At 38.1% G+C, this 13,380-nt stretch overlaps 1 protein-coding gene across 1 annotated transcript in view; it reads right to left on the bottom strand.

The window, feature by feature from the left end:
* mri (BTB/POZ domain-containing protein mrityu) overlaps nt 1-13,380 on the bottom strand; it is a 129,689-nt gene that overhangs the window by 31,005 nt on the left and 85,304 nt on the right. Inside the window, exon 7 of the mRNA XM_070085028.1 lies at nt 13,055-13,380. This exon is cut by the window's right edge and continues 7 nt beyond it. Coding sequence (XP_069941129.1) covers nt 13,055-13,380 — 326 coding nt within the window. The remainder of the gene's footprint in view (nt 1-13,054) is intronic.

Raw genomic sequence — 13,380 nt, 5'->3', positions numbered from 1 at the left:
GAACTAAATAGTGTAGAACTAAGTAGTGTATATGCTCTGAGCTTCAACTCTGGCAAATAAGGACTAGAGTTGCACAGTACATAATAAACAACAATATTCTAAGGAAAAAACTATCAAAATAAGGCATTGAGAAAAATTCAACAAAAATAAGTCATGTGTTTCATTAAAAAACAATCAATAATGCTCAAAAGTAAAACAACCCAAATATTATATGGTAAATCAATATTTTTATAGATCTTATATATGGTAAATACTGTACAGATAAGAATTAGAGTAAAATTACATGATATATCATCAATACATACATATATCAAACAACACATATCTGGCATTGCCAAAGCTGTTTGAAATAATGAATGATAATTGAAACAGAAAAATATAATTATAAATAGACATCAAAAGACATTAAAATAATATTTAAAAAAAACAGCTATGCATTATATCATATAATAATACCTAGTCTCCCATTCCTTATTTATCATAAGACCAACACTAAGTCACAAGCTGAGGATGAAATGTAAGGAACTTACCAAATTTTTTGTGTTAATGTGCTCTGTGCACTGCCTTCTAGTGTTCCTTAGAGGCACTGTAACCCACAGTTTAGTTCTGTACTTATTCTTAATTTATTCTAACAATATTAAACACATGAGTAATATCCGAGTGATCCATTTTAATATATTTACAGGATTAAACACCAGGCAAAATGGTCTCATTTTATTAATTTGTTTAGAGTTTAGTGATCTCATTCTCTACCAAATGTAGGTCACACTGATTTATCAAATGTGGAAAGATTAGAGTTTCTATAGAAAACTGCATACTGAGACATACTTTTCCCGCTTCAGAAACCATAAAGATCTCAGATTGAATTACATTACATGTATACTTATTCCTGCCTAATCCCTACCTCTTTTAGACCCAGTTGATCTTATTGCTAGTTTATGACTAATATATATACATATAGTCATTACCCTATTATTGTTGCATGAAGGTGCCTGAAGGGGACTGTGGGAATGACCAGCCTAAGTTTACAACCAGAAAAACAGCTTGTGGATGGGGTGGAACCCTGGGCAAGTCATGATTCCTGGCAGAAAAGTGTTTCTTTGACATCTGAAACTCAGCATTCTGTTGTACTCTGGAAGGCCCAGTCTGAACTGCACTACCAGCACCAAGAACCTGCCCTTTTTGTAGGTGAGACCCCATAGCTGTAAGTTCTCCAAAAGAACCCCTAGTCTAAAGGAATGCATGGGCAAACTGAGCCCAGAGAAGGAAATGCTATGGCAGAGGCCACAACAATAAAGACAAATTCCACAGATAAGTCAGCAGGATGAAACCTGCAAAACAAAATTCCAGGATAATTGTAGGGGTGGATGGAGAAGTACAGTCTTATTAGAGTAGGAGACAAACCCCATCCAAGAATGTGGCTGGAATCGTGCCACAGAGATTCTGACAATGATCCAGGAAGAATACCGATACAAGGAACTGAAACATTGATCTCACGGGACCAAAGATACACCAGAGCAAATCAAGATGAAACAGAACAGTGCTGAGCAGAGCCAGAGAGGCCAAAAGCAGTGACAACAGGAGATGATGAACAACAGTCATCAATAATAACCATAGTAGCACTATACAGCTGTTGAACAAGTGGCATGTCCTAGATGACTGTCCAGAAGAGGAAATCCTGCCCCATTGACCTGGTCAAGGCCCTAATCAGGATGCACCTAAACACGTGAGGTTGAGCTTAACCAAAATCAAGGAACTAGAATGATGTCACTGGCAATCAACACCCATACCAGCATCCTTTGCGCCCAGAAATGAGAAATGGAAACAAGAAACTGACGCAACCACAACTGAAGAGAGAGAGAGATGCTGAGTGGGTGAACGTAAATCTGGATATTCCTGCAGCTGTCCGAGCATGGGGCAGATGGGGACTTGGATAAATAATAAATCACAAACTCTGGATGTCAACTGGGACTGGTAAGGCATGCTTGCCTTTCTTGGTTTCCACAACACATCACAACAATAGAGCAACAACTTGATCTGCAGTCCCAATATCCTAAGAAATAGAAGTGGTGAAGCACAGAGGGAAACAGGTGTATAATCAGAGGACCAATGGGAAAAAAGAACAATGATAGCTAGAGTAGGGAACAAAACATGAAGTCCCAGCAGCAAGAAGCAAAACGTATGTATGCATGTGTATGTGTGCACGTGCACACATGCTTGTTCTCACCTAAATGTACTTACCTATATGTAGTTGCAGGGGTCGATTCACAGCTTCTGGCCCCACCTCTTTGCTGGTCTCGACTCTAAGATCCCTGTCATATTTCTCCTTCACTCTACTACTTCACTCTCCAGACTGTTACACCACCTGACAACTTTAAGGCTAAAGAAATGCTTCCTAACATCCCTATGACTCAGCTGAGTTTTCAACTTTCAGTTGTGTCCCCTTGCTCCTTTATCCCATCTCTGAAAATATTCTGGTCCTGTTCACCTAGTCAATTCCCCTCAAGATTTTATTTATGATTATCATATCCCCCTTATCCCTCCTGTCCTCTAGTGTCATCAGGTTGAGTTCCCTTAACCTCTCCTCAGAGATATCATATCCCTTAGTTCCGTGAACAGACTTGTTGCAAACTTTTGCACTTTCTCCAATTTCCTGATGTGCATGACCATGTGTGGGTTCCTTACTGGTGCTGCATAATCTAATATGGGCCTGACACACACAGTGTACATTGTCATGAATGACTCCTTACTTAAATGTTGAAACACTATTCTTAGGTTTGCCAGGCATCCCTTTGCTGCATCAGTTATTTCATTAATGTGTATCTCAGGAGATGTACTCAGTATGATGCTCACCCTCAGATCCTTTTCCTTGAGTGAGGTTTGCAGCCTTTGACCCCCTCTCCCCAAGACTTGCACTCCATCTGCAGTCTTTTTTGTCCTTTCCCGAGCTTCATAACTTTGCACTTGGTGGGGTTAAACTTCAAGAGCTTGAAGCCTGTCCAGATCCCTTTATAGCCTTTCATGATCCTTGTCCATTTGTATTATTCTCATTAGTTTCATGTCATCTGCAAACAGGGACATCTCTGACTCTATCTCTTCTGTCATGTCATTCACAGATTCAAAAAACAAAGCACTGGTCCTAGGATTGATCCTTGTGGAACCCTACTCGACACATGTGCCCACTCTGACACTTCGTCACATACCATCACTCATTGTCTCCTTCCTATCAGGTATTCCTTGGTCCACTGTAGTACTTTTCTTGTTATTTCTCTCTGCTCCTATAGCTTTTGCACCCTCTCTTGTGCAGTACTGTATCAAAAGTTTTCTTATAGTTCAAGAAAAAGAAATCTGCCCACACCTCTCTTTCCTGTCTTATGTCTGTTACCTTGTCATAGAACTCCAGTAGGTTTGTGACACAGGATTTTCCATCCCTACTGGTTGTCATGTATGAACCCATTTTTTTCTATGTGATCCACCACTCTTCTGATAATCTTCTCCATAACTGTACATACTTTACATGTCAGTGACACTAGTCTGTAGTTTAACCCTTAAACGGTCCAAACGTATATATACGTTCACTCGCGTAGCGCCCCAAATTTTTTGAGAGAAAAAACATTTCTTTTTTTAATAGGAAAAAAGAGCATATGGTACCCAGGCATCCCCAATTATTTTAATATGGTGCACAGTGAGTGCGCACTCCCATTCTCTCATGTCTAGGTGACTCAGGCTTATCGTGGCAATGTTGAATGAATGACAAAGAAAACGTATATATACGTTTGGGGCGCTACGCATGTGAACGTATATATACGTTTGGACCGTTTAAGGGTTAATGGTGTGTGTGCACACGCACATGTGGTGTGTGTGTGAGCATGTATGTGCGTGTGAGCATGTATGTGCGTATGTGTGCATGTGTGCACCGAGACCCACTGGAGTCAGAGTGACAATTCTATTTCCCCGTGCAGCTCAGCTGAACTTGTATAAGAGAGAGACCTGCAGTCTCCATAACCAAGAAAACAAGGAGTCGGAGGCAGCATGATTACAGGACAATTACAGTCTGTCACCTGTTCCAGATGTGAAGTTAACCAGTGTTCAGATGGGAATCTGAACACTGGTCAAATGCCCTAATCAAGCCAGTCACCAGAGAGGAGCTAGTATAGCACCAAGACAAAGTCAGTAGTTCCATATGGAAGAACAAGGAAGAATCAGCAGGAAATCTAGTCTTTTGCAAAACTCAGCAGTATCCATAGACATGGAAGGCAAAAGTTACCCCCTTCATGCAAAGAACCATCTTCAGGAAATTCCAGAGGCACAGTAGTAGAACAATCCAAAGATTGGCCAAGTAGGTCCTGTTTCTGAGTTAGAACAAAGTCTGCCAGAGAATAACAGATAAAGTCTTTCTCTAATATAGCTCCACTGGCTGGGGCAAACAGAATAAACATCCTCAGGAAGACATGAAGAACACTAAGAATGAATGGAGATCCAGATATCTTTGAAGCCAAAGAGATACAGAATGGGGCAGCTGGGAAGGTGGTCAAATGTTAATCATGCAAACTCTGGATGTTAACCAGCCAAGATTGGGAGGCAGGTTTCCGTGGGTCATCAAAACAATTTCAGAATAGTGTTTCTTTATAACTAGATATTTTCTGACAGGGAATACTAATAGTGGATGTCCCATTCTTTTTCTTTATCTCTTCTTCTTCCTGTGAGCTCCTCAAAGGTTTCTATGCAATAACTTGATAACTTCTCTTCCAATCAGCTTCGACCTTTCAGCATTTGTGCATCTCATTTAGAGGAATGCTCAAATTTTTATTGGGCTGTGTAAATGCCAATTTGCCAATTTTATACATGTAAACTGCTGGGTAGTTTCTTTGCAATAAACTGAAAATTCCTCCCCTGACTGGCTTCAAACTTCCCACACTTGTCTATCTTACTTTGAAGAAAGTTTAGATTGATACTGGAGTATGAATGTGCCAATTTATTTTTAAAAAATGTCTATTTTTCTATACCATATCTTAAAAATGCCATTTCTGAACAGCTTCAAACTTACCCACCTGATGCCCTTAATAAAATAGGAATTTTACTATGAATTTATCTTGTGAGTATAAAGTTACCATTTTATTAAAATGTAAGTATTTAAGATTGTAGGTAGTAGGTTGGTAGACAGCAACCGCCCAGGGAGGTACTACCGTCCTGCCAAGTGAGTGTAAAATGGAAGCCTGTAATTGTTTTACACGATGGTAGGATTGCTGGTGTCTTTTTTTTCTGTCTCATACACATGCAAGATTTCAGGTACATCTTGCTACTTCTACTTACACTTAGGTCACACTACACATACATGTACAAGCATATATATACACACCCCTCTGGGTTTTCTTCTATTTTCTTTCTAGTTCTTGTTTTTGTTTATTTCCTCTTACCTCCATGGGGAAGTGGAACAGAATTCTTCCTCCGTAAGCCATGCGTGTTGTAAGAGGCGACCTAAATGCCAGGAGCAAGAGGCTAGTAACCCTTTCTCCTGTATATATTACTAAATGTAAAAGGAGAAACTTTTGTTTTTCCTTTTGGGCCATCCCTCCTCTGTGGGATACGGCTGGTATGTTGAAAGAAGAAGTATTTAAGATATTGTGATTACTGAAGATTGCCACTTCTGATCAGTTTCAAGTTTAAGTGTTAGTGTATTGTGCTCAAAGGAAGATTCACATTGCTACTGGTTTTGTAAATCCTAGCTGAGAATTTTAATAATCAAATTAGGATACTAATTTCCATGGAATAAGTGGAGAATGCCATTTCTGACTGGCTTCAAACTTTCAATGCTGCTGCAACACTGAAGAAAGATTCAGTGGTTTTCAACTCTGTAGGTTCCAATGTGAAAATATAATTGAAGAAACTGTGCAGTAACTCATGAATACATTTTCTGATCAACTTCAATCATTCACTGCTGATGTATTTTACTAAGACAATGGCTTGAAATGTTATTGTACCATAAAGTTTATTTAAGAAAAAAATTTTGTATAAAAAGTATGAAATCTGATGGAAAATTGACAAAATTACCCTCATGAATTTTGCTGTGTCAGTAATATTTATGCATCAGCTATTCTGCCCACTTTAACTTCCATTTTAGGCCAATTTCATCATTCCAATCAACCAAATTCTTAGCTATTATGCTAGTATTACTTCTATTTTATTGACTGAGCACAAAAAATCATCCAGTCAATTGCTTCAACTACCCAATAAAGTGAGCGGAAATTGGTAATTTGGTCCCTTTCACACGAAGTTCAAAATATTCCGATTTCAAAATAGGGTCCAGAATAAACAATGCAAGCATTACTGGCACTAACATAACATTTCCTCTGCTTATTAGTTATGTTTTTAGGCTTTACAGATGAATTCCATTATTATTTTTTATTTACATAATGAATTTTTTATTTACACCAAAAAATAGAAGGTTTACTGTTATGCAATATTGTAATAATTGTATAAATAATATCAGCGCATATGTGAACGCACATCAGACCCACCAGCTGATGTGTATTGGACGTGTGACAACACTTGTTTACCCTTGAACATCAGCAAAAATTTAATATTTCCGCTAATCTGAGCTCAGTTTCACGTCATTTTCAGCAATAAAACCAATCAAAATCACCTCTATTTCTGTAATATACAGGTCTGCCATCACAAATCCAGCAATCAGTTATTCGGTTCCTTCAGCTATTCGGCACTAACTTTGGCTAGCATAATTTCAAATTTCCAGGGTCACCACACCAACCTGCTGGTACTGTTTGGTGGCGCTACTTGCTGCATAAGTCATTCCAATTTCTTTTTCTCCATTTATTGTTTTAACCTGCTTACTTTTAGCCCTAGCCATGGTTCCAATGAATAAAAGAAATGCTTCTCATTATGTAAAGCACCTACACAGTACATTATCCATTAAAGATAAGGTGGTTTTGAAGCCACTGTCGGTTGCCATGAGCTCAGTCTCATGAAGCAGGAGAAAATGCTTTACTATTATGCTAATATCAACACTACAGCTTATTTGCCTATCACAATTGATCTAATATGACATAAGAAACAATATAAATAACATAAAACATGTTAAATACTCCAGAATGAATAATATTTGGCATAACACCGAGCAGTTCGACAGAGTTATGAAGAGGATATGGTAAACAAATACCATTCTCCTATCCTTGTCTTGGTGGCTTATATTAGAGAAAACGGAGTATAGCACAGGGCTATGATATACGCTCGTACTCCACCATAAACATGAAACAAAAAAGTTATTTTCTCTCTATAGATTATCACACATAGCAGCATATGTGTAGAGAACCTAGGATAACCCAAAAAAAGTCAACGTGGCTTATTTTTAGTACCTGGCTTGGATTAGCCATATATGATTTTTGGTAAATATTCGATTCCCAGCCAGGGTAGAAACATTAGGCGTGTTTCTTTACACCTGTTGTCTATGTTTACCCATCAGTAAATGGGTACCTGGGTGTTAGCCGACTAGTGTGGGTGTTATCCTGGGACACTGACCTAATTTTCTTGAAATAATCAGCATAACAAGTGCCTTTCTATACAGTAGTATGTCACTCGTATTGTAGATAGTGGCCCTCGTGTAGTAGATAGTCTTTTTAGTAGGATAATAAGATGTTATCTTCATTATAGAATAATAAGAAAATATTATAACATTTATATTATAATAATAAGGTAAAAGGACCCCATTGGAAATAAGTCACTCTGTCTGACTTTTTTTGGGTTATCCTAGGTTCTTTACACATATGCTGCTATGAATGATAATAAAACCAATCAAAATCACCTCTATTTCTGTAATATACAGGTCTGCCATCACAAATCCAGCAATCAGTTATTCGGTTCCTTCAGACTTAGGAAGCACAAAAATAGTGTTAGGCTTGCCAACACTAACAATGCTCTTTTCTGTCACGTCAGAGATCATAGCCATCCTATTGACTGGTCTTCTGCTAAAACTGTCCTCCCTACTTCCAACTCAAACAGTCACCGTCTAGTTGAATCCTCTCTAATACACAACTTTCCTTGTATGAACCTTAGCCCTGGCTTTGTCTCTGTAGATGCCTTCCTCTCCCACTACATTGTAAAATGCTCCAAACTTCAGAACACCTGTGACTTAACCTGAATCCTCATTTTTTCTTTCTTTTTCTTCTTCCTCTTCCCCTTTCCTCTTTCCTTTTCTCCTTTGGGTTGTCTTTCTCTCTCCTGTCTCGTGTTTCTGTTCCTTCTTCATTTATTTTATTTCACCACTTCCCCTTTCATGCACCTCTGTGTGCTTGCTCTCCCTCTGTGGGCATCTAGCTCTCTTGCAGTGCTCCCCTTCCTTTGTTTTCGTTTTTGACTGGCTCGTCATCCTTATTTCCCACTTCTACCACTACCACTACTACTACCTCTTCTTCTTCTACTACTACTACTACTACTGATGAAATTAAGACACATGTGTGGCATCTGGTTGTCTTTGTTGTGGATGTTTTGCCATCCAGTGGCTGGCTGGATGGCGAAACGTCTACGATGGGGATGCCCGGGTGTTGTGCATGTGTCTTAATTTCATCTTGTCGGTATTATATACATTTCTTGTACTACTACTACTACCACCTCCACCTCTTCCTGCCTATATATAGCCGTCCTGCTCCACCTCTGTTAGTGTGACTTTGTCAATGGTCCAAGTCGGACCGAAACGTCGTCGTAAGCTTCTCTCTTTTATGTGCGGGTTATTTGTGTATCGTTCCAGTCACGGTATTGTGCCTTTTTGTTATTTATGAATGATAATTCTATGTAACTGTATTTGTTTATACCTGAATAAACTTACTTACTGATGTCAGCTAGGCCTGTATACCCTGTACATGTACGTGTAGTAAATAAAGATATTATTATTACGTATTATTATTAATATTATTATTATTATTATTATTTTCTCAGTTGTTTGTTGGGTTATCTTATTCAAACTTGGGCAATGTATGATGGAAAGATACTTCTTCACGTACACCAAAAATGAAAGAAATCAGACCATAAATAGCGGAGTTCACTTCTCAGCTATTAGCGGCCGCTTAGCGGTATATTTTTGTATGGTTGTTATGGTTATATTCTCATTTTTTTCGGTCTCATTTGATAGAATGAAAGATATATTACGCAAATAGATATGATTTTGATTGCTTTCATGACAAAAAGTACCTTGAAATTGTGCTCACAGTAGCGAAAATGTTCTATTCTTTAGCGAAGCTCCAAATTCCAGTATGGAGTCAAGAATGGATTGACATTATTTATACAATCATTACAATAATGCAGTAGTCTGCATAACAGTAAATCTTTTATTTTTGTTTTTTAAATAAAAAATCCAAATGGTAAGCAAGAGTAATATAAGAGGGGCCTGTAGCTGTGACTAATGAACAAAGAAAATATTATTTTAGTGCCAGGAATGTCTACATTGTTTATTCTGGATCCTATTTTGAAATTGGCATCTGTTGAAATTTGTGTGAAATCGGCAAAACTGCCAATTTCTGACCACTTCATTGGGTAGTTCAAATAAGTGAATGGGCAGTTTCTTGTACTCAGTTGACAGACTAGAAGTAAATAAGTTTATTCAGGTATATACAAATACAGTTACATAGATTATCATACATAACAGTGTATGTATAGAGAACCTAGGATAACCCAGAAAAGTCAGACAAAGTGACTTATTTCCAGTACCTGGCTTGGGCTTGCCATATATGATTTTTGGTAAATATTTTTTTTTTCTCGGTTGTTTGTTGGGTTATCTCATTGAAACTTGGGCAATGTATGATGGAAAGATGCTTCTTAACATACAACAAAAATAAAAATAACGGACGATAAATAAGGAAGTTCATTTCTCAGCCATTAGCCGCCTCTTTGCAGTATATTTTTGTATGGTTTTTATGGTTGTATTCTCATTTTTTTGACTCATTTGATATAATGGAAGATATATTACAGAAATAGATATGATTTTTGATTGCTTTCATGACGAAAAGTACCTTGAAATCGAGCTCAAAGTAGCGGAAATGTTCGATTTTTGCCGATGTTCAATGAACTGTTTAAGTCAAGTTGGTTAATTTTATTAAGTGTATTCTAACTTAACCACTCTGTAATTCAGCAAACTCAGTAATCCAGCACACTACAGGTCCCAATGATGCCGGATTTGTGATGGAGGACCTGTACCTTCCATTCTACCAAAAGGAACCAAGAAACTGTGAATACAGCTGTAAAAAAAATTTTAAATTTGCTGTTTTAATCCAAAAATATGGTAGCAGTTTTTCTTTCTCATTATGCACTGCGTGCTGCAGGATTTGTTTCATATGGTGTACACTTACCACATAGATATATACTCTCATATCTAGGTCCAAATTTACTGCTCACAGCTAGTGAGCTGAGCTCATGGCGTAGAACTACGGCTTGGACCCTGGCTTTAAAGCCATAGAACTATGGGACGGACTCTCAAAAGGTTAAATGCTAGCAAGAAAGCAGTCTGTTCCCCAAATTAAACAGTGAGCATGGGGATATCACAGTCTAAGAAAATATGAAATAAAATGAACTACCAGATGTAAGCCATGTGTTATTTTATTACTGGTAGATAAATAAAGGTAAATACAGTGGTACCTTGACTTACGAGTTTAATTTATTCCGTGATCAAGCTCGTAACTCAATTTGCTCGTATATCAAATAAATTTTCCTCATTGAAATTAACTGAAATGTCATTAATCTGTTCCAGCTTCAAAAAACCCACCCCAATTTTTGTTACAGGTTTTTAAATAAGAAAAATGTATTTATAAATAAGAAATATTGTATAAAAGCATAAAACATAAGAGAGAATGTAAAGAAATAAACTGGTTTATAAAGTGTATTTACCTTGGAGATTAGATTTTTGTTTATGCTGGTGGAACTCCCGAGTCTAGAGGGACAGTAGAAAATACTTCAATATAATGCTAATATCAACTCTATGGCTTATTTATCTATCAAAACTGATCTAATATGACATAATAAACACTATAAGTAACACAGAAACATGGTATACTCTAGAATGAATAAAATAGGCCATAATATGGCATGTGTCCAGGACCAGTCCGAGCATATAAAATCATTACTGCTCCTTCTTATAATGTGTTCTTTGGTGCTGGGTAAGAGAAAACAGAGCTTTTGAGAGGCTAAGTACACTAGCATGGGAGGCCGGCCCACGTTCCCAGTAAATATCTCAGAAGTAAGTTAGTGACTTATTTGATTTACTTCATGAAGCCCACCATTTATTATTGAAGTAAATGCAATAATATTGACAGGAATCATAAAAAAAAAAAAATGATTGTTCTACAATTGGCTTGTGGAATATTGGAAATATTCCAAATATTTTAGTATTTGTGTGGGAGTAAAGGGCAAGATATTTTGAAAACGTTAAAAACTTAGCAACTTTATTTTGTAGAATAACTAAAGATAATTACACGATTACCTCCAGTGAGAACATCACACTAGCATTGTTTTATAAGTACCAAAGTCTCAAAATCACCCTTCGTTGTGCCATATAGGCCAGAGTTCTTGCCAAATGTCATTTTCAGTAAATATTTTTATTTCATTTGTTTTTTGGCAAAATAACTGCTCGCTCATAACTTGGATTTTGGCTCACAACTCAAAGCAAAAAATTGATCGAGCGACGGCTTGTAACTTGAAAAACTCTTAAGTTGGGGCACTCGTAAGTCAAGGCACCACTGTATAGGTTAATTTACGTAAACCTACCCTAGCTTACAATAACACACATTAAATTTTTGTAGATGTTTATAATGGGCAAAAAATGATGAATTGCAATGTATGCTAAACTACAAGTCCAACTGCACTGGGTAGAGGCAGAAGCCAGAGGCAGTAAAGAATCTGTTACTGACATCAGTGTGAATATTATGTGAAGAATACTGTGTGTGATGGTATAAAAGGTTTAATTCAGGAAACAGACCAGTGTACAAATCTGGGGAAGATGGGAAGTGTAGTGAATGTTCTAGCAAGGACTTATAAGAGGATATGACAGAGGTTTTGTGGGACAGTGGCTTGAGCATCCAGCAGGTATATGTCAGCAGGTTAAATTAAGGCAAGTGGAGACAAGTGTTTTTTTGGGGGCTTCACGTTTATTTGAATGTGAAAAAAATAACATTAATGAAGGGAATTAGAAAAACCAGTTAAGACAGACTTGAGGTTTGGTGTCCCTGCATTAGACGAGTGTGTGAGAATCTGGTATGACCAAAACTTAATAATGAGTGAGCAGTTTCCCACAACATGCATAAGGGGAGGACTGCCAAAGACAGCTAGAAAAAAATTAAGGAACTGCTCGCTTAACATGAGGATCTGTTGACAGGTGAGACAACTTAAAAGATGCTGTTCAGTTGAGGATCAAGACAGTAAAAACAGCCTTCATGACCCAGAGAAGATAAACTGAATTTGAACTTTCTATTGGTTATAAGAGGTTGAAAATAAGTGTTATGCAATGAATCCTGTGATGGAAAGAAGTATCAGATTCAAAGAGATCACCACCAGCACCATCACACAATTGCAATCACCACTGACCACTTGTGACACCATCACCTGTGATGCCACCAACACTGCAGTCACTGCCTGTGATACCACCACAACTGTGGTCACCACCACATCAACTGTAATCACCACCTACACCACTACCTGACACTTCTGACATCACCACAGCAAGAACTGCAGGTCATTGCACTGAGGACTTAAACTGATCATATACCTACCACTGAGCTTCACATGGTACCCAGAATGTCTTCACAGTTGAGATCCCATTTTGCAATTCCTTATTTTTCTTGTCAAATTCTTTTCTTTTCCAGGTGTTGTTAAACAGTTAACTGTATGCATATACAATTTTAGTTTTGCATTTTCCTTCTGGATTTACACTAATGCTAGAGTGGAATTACAAATATACAATTTTTACAATGCATCTGAATTATTTGCCATGTATAACTGCATCAATCTGAACATGGTTAATAAATATTCCCTCTTGCTACACTGAGAAAACCCAGCTTACCTCTGGGTATGATTCATGAACTGGCTGAGATGGGTTCAGTGAAGGTGCAGGTACTGTTGCTGCTACTGCTGCTGTTGCTGCTGCTGTTGTTGTTGCTGCTGCTGCTGCTGCTGCTGTTGTTGCTGCTGCTGTTGCACCTCCTCCTCCTCCTCCAATGGCTCCTTCATCCTGGTGATTGTCCCCTCCACCCACTGCACCCTCCAGGGGCAACACTGGCTCAGCCGGAGCCTCATGACCCAAGGCCACAGGTGGAGGGTCTAGTGTGACCACACGGTCGAGAGCAGGGTCAGCAGTGGCCTCGGCAAGGTCAGTCACAGACTTGCTCT

Source organism: Cherax quadricarinatus, chromosome 14 (genome assembly GCF_038502225.1).
Source record: "Cherax quadricarinatus isolate ZL_2023a chromosome 14, ASM3850222v1, whole genome shotgun sequence".
Taxonomy (NCBI): domain Eukaryota; kingdom Metazoa; phylum Arthropoda; class Malacostraca; order Decapoda; family Parastacidae; genus Cherax; species Cherax quadricarinatus.
Note: the sequence above shows the minus strand (reverse complement) of the source record. Positions and strands in the feature narration are given on the sequence as shown.